This window comes from Balaenoptera acutorostrata, chromosome 4 (assembly GCF_949987535.1).
Source record: "Balaenoptera acutorostrata chromosome 4, mBalAcu1.1, whole genome shotgun sequence".
In the NCBI taxonomy this organism is placed as follows: Eukaryota; Metazoa; Chordata; class Mammalia; order Artiodactyla; family Balaenopteridae; genus Balaenoptera; species Balaenoptera acutorostrata.
The window spans coordinates 34,426,744-34,442,720 of record NC_080067.1 but is presented as its reverse complement, the minus strand read 5'-3'; the positions used below and the strand labels follow the sequence as shown (position 1 = coordinate 34,442,720).

Below are 15,977 nucleotides of genomic sequence, written 5' to 3'. Positions count from 1 at the left end.
TCATAGCTGTGATAGAACCAAAAAACCATATTTCTGGAAGAGAAGCAGAATAGAAACAAAAATCAGTGAGTGAGGATGGAAGCCATATCTTGTGGTAGATAGTGATTTCTTAAACTTAAGACATAAAAAGTCATAAGGAAAAGATTGATTAAATTATGCTGCATTTTTAATTTCTGTGCATCAAAAGGCACCATAAACAAAGTGAAGAATGATAAGGCTTAAGAAAAATTTATGATAAGTGTAACTTAAAAAGGATTAGTATCTGGAATATGTAAAGAACCCTTTACAAATCAATTAGAAAAAGACAGCCCAGGAGACCTTCAAGATGGCAGAGGAGTGAGACGTGGAGATCGCCTTCCTCCCCACAAATACATCAGAAATATATCTACATGTGGAACAACTCCTACAGAACACCTACTGAATGCTGGCAGAAGACCTCAGACTTCCCAAAAGTCAAGAGACTCCCCAGGTACCTGGGTACGGCAAAAGAAAACAGAAAAAACAGAGACAAAAGAATAGGGATGGGACCTACACCTCGGGGAGGGAGCTGTGAAGGAGGAAAAGTTTCCACACACTAGGAAGCCCCTTCGCGGGCGGAGACGGGGTGGGCAGAGGGGACGCTTCGGAGCCATGGAGGAGAGCACAGCAACAGGGGGGCGGAGGGCAAAGCGGAGAGATTCCTGCACAGAGGATCGGTGCCGACCAGCACTCACCAGCCCGAGAGGCTTGTCTGCTCACCTGCCAGGGAAGGTGGGGGCTGGGACCTGAGGCTCAAGCTTCGGAGATCAGATCCCAGGGAGAGGAGAGGGGTTGGCTGCATGAACACAGCCTGAAGGGGGCTAGTGCGCCACAGCTAGCTGGGAGGGAGTCCGGGAAAAAGTCTGGACCTGTCTAAGAGGCAAGAGACCATTGTTTCGGGGTGCGCGAGGAGAGGGGATTCAGAGCACCATGTAAACAAGCTCCAGAGACGGTCGCTAGCCGCGGCTATCAGCCTGGACACCAGAGACGGGCATGAAACACTAAGGCTGCTGCTGCCTCCACCAAGAAGCCTGTGTGCAAGCACACGTCACTATCCACACCTCCCCTCCTGGGAGCCTGTGCAGCCCGCCACTGCCAGGGTCCCGTGATCCAGGGACAACTTCCCTGGGAGAACACAAGGCGTGCCTCAGGCTGTTGCAACGTCACGCTGGCCTCTGCCGCCGCAGGCTCGCCCCGCATTCCGTACCCCTCCCTCCCCCCAGCCTGAGTGAGCCAGAGCCCCCTAATCAGCTGCTCCTTTAACCCCGTCCTGTATGAGTGAAGAACAGACGCCCTCAGGAGACCTACACGCAGAGGCAGGGCCAAATCCAAAGCTGAACCCCTGGAGCTGTGCAAACAAAGAAGAGAAAGGGAAATCTCTCCCAGCAGCCTCAGGAGCAGTGGATTAAATCTCCGCAGTCACCTTGATGTACCCTGCACCTGTGGAATACCTGAATAGACAACGAGTCATCCCAAAATTGAGGCAGTGGACTTTGGGAGCAACGATAATATATGTTTTTCCTTTTTCTCTTTTTGTGAGTGTGTATGTGTATGCCTCTTTCTGTGATTTTGTCTGTATGGCTTTGCTTTTACCATTTGTCCTAGGGTTCTGTCTGTCTGTTTTTTGTTTCTTTTGTTTTTATTTATTTATGTTTTTAATAATTATTTTTTATTTTAATAACTTTATTTATTTTATATTATTTTTTTCTTTCTTTCTTTCTTTTTTTCCCCCTTTGCTTCTGAGCTGTGTGGCTGATAGGGTCTTGGTGCTCTGGCCAGGTGTCAGGCCTGTGCCTCTGAGGAGAGAGAGCCGAGTTCAGGACATTGGTCCACCAGAGACCTCCCGGCTGCATGTAATATCAAACGGCAAAAGCTATCCCAGAGATCTCCATCTCAAAGCTAAGACCTAGCTCCACTCAACAACCAGCAAGCTACAGTGCTGGACACCCCATGCCAAACAACTAGCAAGACAGGAACACAATCCCACCCATTAGCAGAGAGGCTGCCTAAAATCATAAGGTCACAGACACCCCAAAACACACCACCAGACGCGGTCCTGCCCACCAGAAAGACAAGATCCAGCCTCATTCACCAGAACACAGGCACCAGTCCCCTCCACCAGGAAGTCTACACAACCCAGTGAACCAACCTTAGCCACTGGGGGCAGACACCAAAAACAACGGGAACTACGAACCTGCAGCCTGTGAAAAGCAGACTCCAAACACAGTAAGTTAAGGAAAATGAGAAGACAGAGAACACACAGCAGATGAAGAAGCAAGGTAAAAACCCACCAGACCAAACAAATGAAGAGGAAATAGGCAGTCTACCTGAAAAAGAATTCAGAGTAATGATAGTAAAGATGATCCAAAATCTTGGAACTAGAATGGAGAAAATACAAGAAACGTTTAACAAGGACCTAGAAGAACTAAAGAGCAAACAAACAATGATGAACAACACAATAAATGAAATTAAAAATTCTCTAGAAGGGATCAATAGCAGAATAACTGAGGCAGAAGAATGGATAAGTGACCTGGAAGATAAGATAGTGGAAATAACTACCACAGAGCAGAATAAAGAAAAAAGAACTGAGGACAGTCTCAGTGACCTCTGGGACAACATTAAATGCACCAACATTCGAATTATAGGGGTCCAGAAAAAGAAGAGAAAAAGAAAGGAACTGAGAAAATATTTGAAGAGATTATAGTTGAAAACTTCCGTAATATGGGAGAGGAAATAGTTAATCAAGTCCAGGAAGCACAGAGGGTCCCATACAGGATAAATTCAAGGAGAAACATGCCTTAAGACACATATTAATCACATATAATAAGACACATATATGTTAAGACATATATTAAGACACATATATTAAGACACATATTAATCAAACTATCAAAGATTAAATACAAAGAAAAAGTATTAAAAGCAAGGGAAAAACAACAAATAACATACAAGGGAATCCCCATAAGATTAACAGCTGATCTTGCAGCAGAAATGCTGCAAGCCAGAAGGGAGTGGCAGGACATATTTAAAGTGATGAAAGGGAAAAATCTACAACCAAAATTACTCTACCCAGCAAGGATCTCATTCAGATTCAATGGAGAAATTAAAACTTTTACAGACAAGCAAAAGCTAAGAGAATTCAGCACCAGCAAACCAGCTTTACAACAAATGCTAAAGGAATTTCTCTAGGCAGGGAACACAAGAGAAGGAAAAGACCTATGATAACAAACCCAAAACAATTAAGAAAATGGTAATAGGAACATACATATCAATAATTACCTTAAATATAAATGGATTAATGCTCCAACCAAAAGACATAGACTGGCTGAATGGTTACAAAAACAAGACCCGTATATATGCTGTCTACAAGAGACCCACTTCAGACCTAGGGAAACATACAGACTGAAAGTGAGGGAATGGAAAAAGATATTCCACGCAAATGGAAATCAAAGCTGGAGTAGCAATTCTCATATCAGGCAAAATAGACTTTAAACTAAAGACTATTACAAGAGACAAAGAAGGACACTACATAATGATCAAGGGATCAATCCAAGAAGAAGATATAACAATTGTAAATATTTATGCACCCAGCATAGGAGCACCTCAATACATAAGGCAAATGCTAACAGCCATAAAAGGGGAAATCGACAGTAACACAATCATAGTAGGGAACTTTAACACCCCACTTTCACCAATGGACAGATCATCCAAAATGAAAATAAATAAGGAAACACAAGCATTAAAGGACACATTAAAGAAGATGGACTTAATTGATATTTCTAGGACATTCCATCCAAAAACAACAGAATACACTTTCTTCTCAAGTGCTCATGGAACATTCTCCAGGATAGATCATATCTTGGGTCACAAATCAAGCCTTGGTAAATTTAAGAAAATTGAAATCGTATCAAGTATCTTTTCCGACCACAATGCTATGAGACTAGATATCAATTACAGGAAAGAATCTGTAAAAAATACAAACACGTGGAGGCTAAACAGTACACTACTTAATAAACAAGAGATCACTGAAGAAATCAAAAAATACCTAGAGACAAATGACAATGAAAACATGATGACCCAAAACATATGGGTTACAGCAAAAGCAGTTCTAAGAGGGAAGTTTATAGCAATACAATCCTACCTCAAGAAACAAGAAACATCTCAAATAAACAACCTAACCTTACACCTAAAGCAATTAGAGAAAGAAGAACAAAAACCCCCAAATTTAGCAGAAGGAAAGAAATCATAAAGATCAGGTCAGAAATAAATGAAAAACAAAGAAAACAATAGCAAAGATCAATAAAACTAAACGCTGGTTCTTTGAGAAGATAAGATTGATAAACCATTAGCCAGATTCATCAAGACAAAAAGGGAGAAGACTCAATAGAATTAGAAATGAAAAAGGAGAAGTAACAACTGACACTGCAGAAATACAAAGGATCATGAGAGATTACTACAAGCAACTGTATGCAAATAAAATGGACAACCTGGAAGAAATGGACACATTCTTAGAAAAGCACAACCTTCTGAGACTGAAGAAATAGAAAATATAAACAGACCAATCACAAGCACTGAAATTGAGACCGTGATTAAAAATCTTCCAGCAAACAAAAGCCCAGGACAGGATGGCTTCACAGACAAGTTCTATCAGACATTTAGAGAAAAGCTAACACCTGTCCTTCTCAAACTTTTCCAAAATATAGCAGAGGGAGGAACACTCCCTAAGTCATTCTCCGAGACCACCATTACCCTGATACCAAAAACCAGACAAAGTCGTCACAAGGAAAGAAAACTACAGGCCAATATCACTGATGAATATACATGCAAAATCCTCAACAAAATACTAGCAAACAGAATCCAACAGCATATTAAAAGGATCATACACCATGATCAAGTGGGGTTTATTCCAGGAATGCAAGGATTCTTCAATATATGCAAATCAATCAATGTGATACCTATATTAACAAAGTGAAGGAGAAGAACCTTATGATCATCTTAATCATCTTTTTTTAGATGCAGAAAAAGCTTTTGACAAAATTCAACACCCATTTATTATAAAAGTCCTCCAGAAAGTAGGCATAGAGGGGACTTATCTCAACATAATAAAGCCCATGTATGACACACTGACAGTCAACATCGTTCTCAATGGTGAATAACTGAAACCATTTCCACTAAGATCAGGAAGAAGACAAGGTTGCCCACTCTCACCACTATTATTCAACATAGTTTTGGAAGTTTTAGCCACAGCAATCAGAGAAGAAAAAGAAATAAAAGGAATGCAAATCAGAAAAGAAGTAAAGCTGTCACTGTTTGCAGATGACATGATACTATACATAGAGAATCCTAAAGATGCTACCAGAAAACTACTAGAGCTAATCAATGAATTTGGTAAATAGGAGGATACAAAATTAATGCACAGAAATCTCTTGCATTCCTATATACCAATGATGAAAAATCTGAAAGAGAAATTAAGGAAACACTCCCGTTTACCGTTGCAACAAAAAGAATAAAATACCTAGGAATAAACCTACCTAAGGAGACAAAACACCTATATGGAGAAAACTATAAGATACTGATGAAGGAAATAAAAGGTGATACAAACAGATGGAGAGATATACCATGTTCTTGGATTGGAAGAATCAACATTGTGAAAATGACTATACTACCCAAAGCAATCTACAGATTCAGTGCAATCCCTATCACACTACCAATGGAACTTTTCACAGAACTAGAGCAAAAACTTTCACAATTTGTATGGAAACACAAAAGACCCCGAATAGGCAAAGCAATCTTGAGAAAGAAAAACGGAGCTGGAGGAATCAGGCTCTCTGACTTCAGAGTATACTACAAGCTACAGTAATCAAGACAGTATGGTACTGGCACAAAAACAGAAATATAGATCAATGGAACAGGATAGAAAGCCTAGAGTTAAACCCACGCATATATGGTCACCTTATTTTTGATGAAGGAGGCAAGAATATACAATGGAAAAAAGACAACCTCTTCAATAAGTGGTGCTGAGAAAACTGGACAGCTACATGGAAAACAATGAAATCAGAACACTCCCTAACACCATACACAGAATAAACTCAAAATGGATTAAAGACCTAAATGTAAGGCCAGACACTATCAAACTCTTAGAGGAAAACATAGGCAGAACACTCTATGACATACATCACAGCCAGATTCTTTTTGACCCACCACCTAGAGAAATGGAAATAAAAACAAAAAGAAACAAATGGGACCTAATGAAACTTAAAATCTTTTGCACAGCAAAGGAAACCATAAACAAGATGAAAAGACAATCCTCAGAATGGGAGAAAACAATTAGTCCTTTGTCAGTTGCAAATGAAGCAACTGACAAAGGACTAATCTCCAAAATTTACAAGCAGCTCATGCAGCTCAACATCAAAAAGCAAACAACCCAATCCAAAAATGGGCAGAAGACCTAAACAGACATTTCTCCAAAGAAGATATACAGACAGCCTACAAACACATGAAAGAATGCTCAACATCACTAATCATTAGAGAAATGCAAATCAAAACTACAGTGAGGTATCACCTCACACCAGTCAGAATGGCCATCATCAAGAAATCTATAAACAAAAAATGCTGGAGAGGGTGTGGAGAAAAGGGAACCCTCTTGCACTGTTGGTGGGAATGTAAATTGATACAGCCACTATGGAGAACAGTATGGAGGTTCCTTAAAAAACTAAAAATAGAACTACCATACGACCCACCATTCCCAGTACTGGGCATATACTCTGAGAAAACTATAATTCAAAAAGAGTCATGTACCACAATGTTCATTGCAGCTCTGTTTACAGTAGCCAGGACATGGAAGCAAGCTAAGTGTCCATCGACAGATGAATGGATAAAGAAGGTGTGGCACATATATACAATGGAATATTACTCAGCCAGCGAAAGAAACGAAATTGAGTTATTTGTAGTGAGGTGGATGGACCTAGAGTCTGTCATACAGAGTGAAGTAAGTCAGAAAGAGAAAAACAAATACCATATGCTAACACATATATATGGAATATAAAAAAAAATGGTTATGAAGAACCTAGGGGCAGGAGAGGAATAATGACACAGATGTAGAGAATGAACTTGAGGACACGGGGAGGGGGAAGGGTAAGCTGTGACAAAGTGAGAGAGTGGCATGGACATACATACACTACCAAATGTAAAACAGATAGCTAGTGGGAAGCAGCCGCATAGCACAGGGAGATCAGCTCGGTGCTTTGTGACCACCTAGAGGGGTGGGATAGGGAGGGTGGGAGGGAGACACAAGAGCGAGGAAATATGGGGATATATGTATATGTATAGCTGATTCACTTTGTTATAAAGCAGAAACTAACACACCATTGTAAAGCAATTATACTCCAATAAAGATTTTTTTAAAAAAATAAATAAAAATTTAAAAAAAGAAAAAAGACAGTCCAATAGGGGAATAGACACTAAGAATATAAATGTACAGTCCATGGAAAGAAAAGCTAAATAACCAATAAACATAGGAAAAGATAGGCAGACTGAATCGTAGGGTAAATGCACATTAAAGGATCAGTGAAATTGTGTCTCATCCATCATATTTACAAATATTTAAAAATCTCAGGGAATCCCTTGGTGGTCCAGTGGTTAGGACTTTGTGCTCTCACTGCCAAGGGCCCAGGTTCAATCCCTGGTCTGGGAACTAAGATACCACAAGCTGCGTGGTGCAGCCAAAAAAAAATATCTCACAGTGTCAAGTACAGGCAAGTTGTGTAGCAACAGGAATGCACAGTGGATGGAAGTGTAAATTACCATGGAGAGCAAGTAGGCCAAATATAATGAAGCCCAAAGATACATGAGCTAGAACTGTCTTGATATCTGCTAGGAGATATGAAAAAATAGTTTTCATTACCACATTATTTTAGTGAAATATTGGAAATAATGTAAGTACTGTCCAATAGAGGAATGGAAAATAAAATTGTAGTGTGTCCTTCCATAGAGTGAGTGTCCTCACAACATGGCAGATGGCCTTCCCCCAGAGGGGGTGATCAGAGAGGGAAGCCAACTAGAGAGAGGTAGAGAGCAGCTGAGACAGAAGCTGTATCTTTTATAACTTTTATAATCTCGGAAGTGATAACTATCATTTCTATTGAGTGTGGGAGGGACTACACAAGGTTGTGACTGTCAGGAAGTAGATATCATTGGGGCCCATCTTGGAGTCTGGCTACCATATTAACTGTAATGCAAATTCAGAAAACTGCATAAAACAAATGTTAACCTTAATAACTATGAATAACCTAACAAGTATTAGGAGATATTCCAAACTTCCTCTCTATGCCCCTTCCCAGTCACAATCCTCTGCCTTCCCCCATAAATAATCACTCTCTGGATTTTCAGTTGTATGAAGTGGCAGGGTGATATCTAGTTCCTGTTACTTCATTATGACTAGAAACAGAAGTCCTTCATTTTAATTCTTCCTCATTTCTCTTCATAGAGGCACATTTTTGTCATATCTGTATTGACTTTGTGTATGTTTGAGGAAAAAAGAAACAGCTGAAGTATGTATCTTCTTTCAGGAGCATCTGCAGTGGAGAGTTCAAAGAAAACTGATACTGAAGAGAGACCAAGAACAACACTGATCATCTGTCCACTTTCTGTGTTAAGCAACTGGATTGTAAGTCTTCACAGCCCTTTAAAAACATGTAATTTATATTTGTCTGATACTATTAAAAAGAGTCTTTCATTGCAAGAAATATTCTTGGTCAGCACTTTATATTTAAATCGAAGTAATTGTTAAGTGAATTGGGATTATATTTGCTGAATTGAAGTAATTTTTCTTTGAAAATTTATAGTAGAGAAAGAAACATTGTCAGTTGCTGTCATAAGATTTGGCTTGTACTTCTGCCTCTTCCATTTCTGTCCCCCAAAGTGTATAATTTAAGAATACACCTTATTTATGAACTGTTGGAACCTCTTTTTTAAGAACACCACTAATGGTAACTTTTGTTTTTATAACAGCTTATAACATTTAGTGAGCTCCTATGTGCTCAGTTTTTCCCTAAGCTCTTTTCGTAGATTTTCTCATTTAATCTTCGCAACTATTATTCTCATTTTCCAGGTGACCAAATTGAAACACAGAGAAATTAAGTAACTTGCCTAAGGTCATCCAGCCAATAATTGATGGAGCTGAGATATAGTCTCCAACATTCTGACTCTAGAGCCTATGCTTTTAAGGCTACCACCAGAAAATATTGTCTTTTTTTTTTCTTCTTCTTCTTCCGGATTGCTTTTCTGTTCTAAAACATTGCATTGGAATGGAACCTCTTTATGTGTTATGTGTAGGAGCAGCTTGGTTCTATTTCCTTTCCAGTTTGAGCTTCAAGCTGCATATTATAATGAAATAATGACTCTATTGGAAGCATTGTGAACATAAAGACCACTGGATGTGAACTTCCATTCTTGCCATCTCCAAGGTTATCTGCATCTCTCCTGGCCTTTCCTCCTCTAATCTCAGAGGTGGAAGAGGTCCTACTCTTTGTAAGAGCAATACCTTAGTCTATACATTAGACTCCTTCTCTTTCTGCCTTTTCATTTTGTATGTTATTTTTCCCCTTGCCTGGTTATTCAGTCTCTCTCCACTGGCTCTTTCATGAAACATACTCAGATCTTTTACATTTTTAAATACTTTCTCTTGATTATGTCTCACCTTTAAGTTGCTACTCTTCTTGCATTCACTGTCATAACTCTTGGGGTTCAATTTCCACTTTATGCTTTTTTTTTCTAACTCCTTAGCTCATTGTAACTGGCTTCTGCCACCAGTTCTCTAAATTTCCTTGGAAAAAATTAGTAGTTATTGTCTAATTGTCAAATTCTGTGACCTCTTTCATATATTCTTGACTTTTATGTAGCTTTGCCTTCTTTGGCTCTTATCTTCTTATTATAAGTTTTTGGTGTATTTATTATTTTTTTTAATTACACTGTCTTCTCATTAGTGTCATTTTTCCTCTTAGGACCAGGATGAGTTTTAGTTCTCTTTTGCTCTTTTTTTTTTTATTCCAACAAAGCTATGCTATTTCTTTTGATGTGTGGTCCATTGCTGGAAAGACAGTACATGGGTACTTGAATAGCAGTTTCAGGGTGAGGTTTACAAGTATTAATGGAGGTATAAACAAAAGAACAGTGATTTTTTTAACTGCTTGGGGCCATGGATAGGTATTTTTAAGATCGGTAATTAGTATTTCATTATAATTTTATATTTGGAAAAAAACCAAAACTTTAGTATATAAACTTAAGAAAGGAAACCTTGGCAAAATCATGCCTACTGAGGTTATGGAAAAACTGACTTTTAAAGGAATGAGTGATGGTTGAGCATATAGGGATAAGAATTAGAATTTTGCAATCTCTCGACAAGCTGCTCTCTTCCAAGCCCCCCGGTAACATAACCTAGCACCATAATAAACAAGCTAGAAGTGCCTTATCTTCCCTTCTTTGTCTTCAAACATGGGAAAGAATCCAGTTAAAGGAGGAAGATACCAATCCCACTTACACCACATAATTTTTCTGGATATTTGGGACAGATTATTCATCCTCCCAATGGAAAATTAAATAATAACACCTATTTCATTCTCACAGACACACACACACGCAACCAGCACAGTGACTAGAAACTCAACACTATAGTTCTCTTTCTCCAAAAGAGTTAATTTTCTTTTATGTCAAGTCTGATCTTTCCACAAATATTCTCTCTTTCATTTCAAGGTAACCTGTTGATTCAGTTTTCTCATACTGTTCTCTTTCTCCTTGCGTTTTCCACCAGATTTCTTGAAAAATTCTCTGCATTTTCACCTTTACTCTTTCATGTTTTATCCTCTTTTCTGTATTTTTGCCTTTATTGTTTCAGATTTCATTCTCTCTTCAGCCCACGGTAAGTCTGGTTTTTCCTTCCACCCTCCATAGAAACTCTTTTTGAAGGCCTTCAAAGACTTCATTGTTGCCATGTCCAGTGAGTTCCCTTTTTCTTTTCCTCTGCCCTGACTTTGTTTCCCTTTTATTACTTTTTGTTATGTGTTATTTTGTAAATCTTTAATCCTTTTGGTAAAGAGAGGGAATGAACATAAATTACAAATTAAAAAATTGATCTTGTATTCATTCTTGAAACTTTGATATTCTTTGGTCCCCTGCCCAAGATTTTGTTTGCTATCCCAATTTTCTGACCACTGTTTTTCTCTACCTCTTCCTTCCATGCTTCCTATGTAGTCTGCCTTTTTTTCACTTAAAGCTTTTTTTTTTTTTTATATTATGAAAATTTGTAATGAGATCTCCATTAGTCATCTAGATTCAAGAATCAAAAGTTTACCACATTTGCTTTATTTTTTTCTTTGCTGGAATATTTAAAATCGTATCTCAGATGTCATGTCTTATCTCCCAATAGAAGCATAAGCTGTGCTCTTTAAATATTGCTCCCTGTAGGCTTTTCCCCTAACTGGTTTCCTCATTGTATTTGTTCTCCTCAGAAAATCTTATTCATTCCTGTAGCTTCATGTACTGTCTACTGATAACTTTAAAGTCTGTATCTACACCTGCATTACAGGCCAGTATTTAAATTTTTGTAGTATATTTCTCCAGTCAGATATTCTATGGTGACCAAAAATTTTAAATGTCTAAAATAATAATACTTATTATCTCTTTCTCATCTTTGTGCCTGCTTTCCCTTCTTTTTTTAAACGTCTCTGTATCTTTATCACACAGTTCTTCTGGTAGTTATTTTAAGTATCAGAGTCTTCTTTTGTCTTCTCCCTTTTCTTCATATCCCATATTTAATTAGTTCTCAAGTCCCATCAGTCACTGTCTTTCACACCAGTTCTTTCCATTCTGTTCTTACTTTTGCCAGTCTTGTATAGGTCTTCATCATCTTTATCATTTTTCATGTAATAGTTTCCCAGCTGTGTCTCCTTAGTACCCTCTGTCTCTTTCTAATCTTTTTTTTTTTTTCCTGCTCAGAATCTCCCAGATCTACTGTTTTCTTGAGTTAAAAAAACCAAAGCAGACAAAAAATTCTCAAGTTTTTAAAACTGATCATGTTGTCAAGGAGGACAGGGACCAGGTCTTATTTTTCTCTTTAGCTGTACCACCTTTCTGGTTGATACCTGGCAAACAGTAGGCCTATAATAAATGAACGAAAGTAGATACTGTGCTTGAATCTCTACCTACATTCATGAAAATATTGCCTACTGTTCTTTCAGTGTTTAATTTTGATAATATTAAGTCACTAAATGGAAGCATTAAAGACCCTTTTTGTAAAATACTAAATTTAAAAAAACTTACTGTTTTAAAAAAGCTTGGTTGCTTTTTCCTTCTAAAAATGAAGCAGCTGCCCACTGGTAGGGACAGGCAAAATTTATATAATGTATTATTATTGTATATATGTCAGTTTCCCTGGCAATAAAATAACTAGTATTGTTATTATCATTGTTGTGGTTTTAGTTTAGATTGCATGAAACTTGTTTTTATGCAATTTTAGTTGTTTGATTTGTGACACTACTGCCAAGACAGTACATTTTATACACATATTGAACCTGACACTAACCTACTTATTATTAAAATATTTCTAATTTTCTTTTAGGACCAGTTTGGACAACATATAAAATCAGATGTGCACTTGAATTTTTATGTTTATTATGGTCCTGATCGTGTTAGAGACCCAGCCTTGCTTTCGAAACAGGATATTGTTTTGACTACATATAATATTTTAACTCATGACTATGGAGTAAGTATGTTGACACCCAGAGATTTTCGGAAGTTGAATTTAAGTAATTGCTTCAGGTTTCTAAAGTGTTCTAAAATTCAGGCTTTATACTCTTCCCTTAATATATAGGAAGTAAATAGGAAATTTTTTTAAATAAAATATTTTATTAAAATTAATTTTACCTATATCTTGTTACTTTTTAAAGTGTGGCTACTGGAAAATTTAATATGACATCCGTGGCTTGCATGACATTCCTATTCGACAGTGCTGCTCTAGACCCTTTTTCCAGAAGCATTCATGTGCATACATATCCACATAATTTTGTATATAATTTCAGGAACTGGTAGGAGTGCCCTAAATCCCATCCATGGGTTCTAGCCCCAAATTAAGGATCTCTAAATCAGGAGTTTCACAGGTTTCTTCAGGTGCGGCATTTACCACACTATCTGCACAGATTTACCACACTGTACAGATGGGGAAACTTGAGCATCAGGCTGTCCTCCCAGCCCAGCAGCTGAGCCCAGGGACCCCGTCTGCTGGGCTTTGGGGCTGCCTGGCCCTCCTGTACTGGTGTGGAGGGCTGGCACTGGGGGTCACCTCTTGGAGGGTGATGCTGCAGCTCTGCCTCTCTAGTCCCCCCAAGAGGAAATTGTTTTTTAATATTTTGCCAAAAAAAAAAAAAAAAAAAAGAACAAGGTTCGACTTCCTTTAGATAATAATTTAGGAATATTTTATATTTAGAACATTTAAATTTTAAAATCTGAATTGTAATTAAGTGTATATAGCAATTTGCAAATGAATTCTTACTTTTTCTGATATTCTAGAATATTGTTTTCTGTCATAGTGATTTGATAATTGTTTATCTCAATTTAAAAATAAGCTTTTTTGTATCTGAAATTTGTTTCTCAGTTCATTTAGAATTCTAATTGTTGTTTGCCTGTAATTCCAGTTGTTAAGTTAAAATGTTTTCCAAAATACTTTACTATAAAAATTTTAGTCTTTAGGTAAGAACATTAACTTTTACATAAAAGTAATTATGTTATATTCAAATAATTCTTTTTACTGACGATTTTTATATCATCATATGTTTGAATCTGAGGCAGAATAAGAATAGCTCAGTGTTTTGAACCAAGGTCTCATCAGAGAGCTAGATTACCTGGGTTTGAATGCTAGCTCTGCACTTCATAGCTGTGGTACTTTGAGCAACATACGTCACACCTTGGTGCTTCAATTTTCTCATCTGTAAAATAGGAGTAATAATACTTCATAAGTTTGTGAACATTTAATAATTTAATATATGTAGTGCTTAAAGCAGTACCTACCACATAGTAAGTGATGATATTAAAGAATAACAACTCATATTACTTATCAAATTACATAAAGTATTATTTTACTTTCCTGTGTTTTTAATTCATATGAAACATTTATTTCAGACTAAAGCTGATAGTCCGCTACATAGCATAAGGTGGCTAAGAGTGATCCTGGACGAAGGACATGCCATACGAAATCCAAATGCTCAGCAGACAAAAGCTGTACTTGATTTAGAAGCAGAAAGAAGATGGGTATTGACAGGTAATGATAGCATATACTTTTAAAAAAATGAATTCCCAAATATGTATGGTTAAGTAAGTTATGAAGTAACTTTGTAAACTTCAAGTGGATATAAAGTCTCTCCCAAAAATCAATTATAGAAATCATTTAATAAAACATTTTGACTTTTTTTTATAGCTGCCCATGATATAGCAACATTTGAATTATAGTTCATTTATGGAACAGTCACTAGACTTATTTTTGAACTTTGGAACTCTAGACACTTTAATCCTCCAATTAGAATCTTGATTTCTCTACTTCCCATCATGGAGCTTGTTTGCTACTCATGAACCTGTACTGGAAGATGGGGACGAGAATATAAACTCAAATTAGTTTTTTTCTTCTTGCTAGTGCTGCTGATTTAAAAATCAAATAAGCAAATGTTCTTGATAAGGAGAAAGTTGAGTTAACGGGGTCTGTGGTCTTTTTGTTAGTATGGCAAGTGAGAGCTAAAAATCAGAGCCAGACTGTATTTTGAGATTGTGTATATGTTTAACAAAGGATTATAGTCACAGCTTAATAGTTACTGGGTGTGCTTAGAACGAAGTGCCCATTTTCAAGTGTCGTCTCCGTTGATTGGGCCAGTGGATATTTTGATTGTGTACTCTGGCTATAGAGTTATAACAGTTTTCTGTTCTTTTTAGGCACTCCAATTCAGAATTCTTTAAAGGACTTGTGGTCTCTTCTTTCCTTCTTAAAACTTAAACCATTTCTTGATAGAGAATGGTGGCATAGAACAATACAGCGTCCTGTCACGATGGGAGATGAAGGAGGACTTAGGTAAGTAATTTCAGGACAACTGAACAAATAATTGTTAGCAGCTTGAAGCAGTTGCCACTTTCATTACTATTTTAACCTGACTGTTGGCTTTCCTCTCCAAAAAGTGTTTACAGCTTAATGTCTTTGACTCTCAAAAATCTGATGATTCTTGTTTGGGGGGATAAAAATTTCTACCTACCACTAAAAGGTTAACCCTCTCCTTTCCCCTGATTTTAGTCAAAACTGTGAAGGAAGGCAGAGCTATATGGTCTTTGTGTGTTGCTCTTACCCTCAAAACCACCATTAGTAAATTAAGCAGTGACAGGAAAAACATTATATGCTCAGAGAATCCAATATGCACTAAATTTTCGTAACTTATCTTGTATAGCAGCGGGTCCCCAACCCTTTTGGCACCAGGGACCAGTTTCATGGAAGACAGTTTTTCCACGGACGGGGGCAGGGTGGGGGATGGTTTTAGGATGATTCAGGCGCATTACATTTTTTGTGCACTTTATTTCTATTATCATTACATTGTAATATATAATGAAATAATTATACAACTCACCATAATGCAGAATCAGTGGGAGCCCTGAGCTTGTTTTCACTTGCCACTCACATAGGGTTTTGATATGAGTCTGCAAGCAGTTGATTTATTATGGTCTCTGTGCAGTCAAACCTCTCTGCTAACGATAATCTGTATTTGCAGCTGCTCCCCAGCGCTAGCATTACTGCCTCAGCTCCACCTCAGATCATCAGGCATTAGGTACTCATAAGGAGCACGCAGCCTAGATCCCTCACATGCGCAGTTCACAGTAGGGTTCACGCTCCTATGAGAATCTAATGCCGCTGCTGATCTGACAGGAGGCGGAGCTCA

The 15,977-nt window shown here is 37.7% G+C and overlaps 1 protein-coding gene across 2 annotated transcripts in view; it reads left to right on the top strand.

Annotated features, from left to right (window-relative positions):
* The window catches only part of HLTF (helicase like transcription factor), a 70,600-nt gene that overhangs the window by 37,187 nt on the left and 17,436 nt on the right, over positions 1-15,977 (top strand). For both annotated transcript variants that reach the window (XM_057545454.1, XM_057545453.1), the window contains exons 14-17: positions 8,586-8,683; positions 12,632-12,775; positions 14,188-14,326; positions 14,989-15,124. In XM_057545454.1, the coding sequence (XP_057401437.1) occupies positions 8,586-8,683; positions 12,632-12,775; positions 14,188-14,326; positions 14,989-15,124 (517 nt within the window). The remainder of the gene's footprint in view (positions 1-8,585; positions 8,684-12,631; positions 12,776-14,187; positions 14,327-14,988; positions 15,125-15,977) is intronic.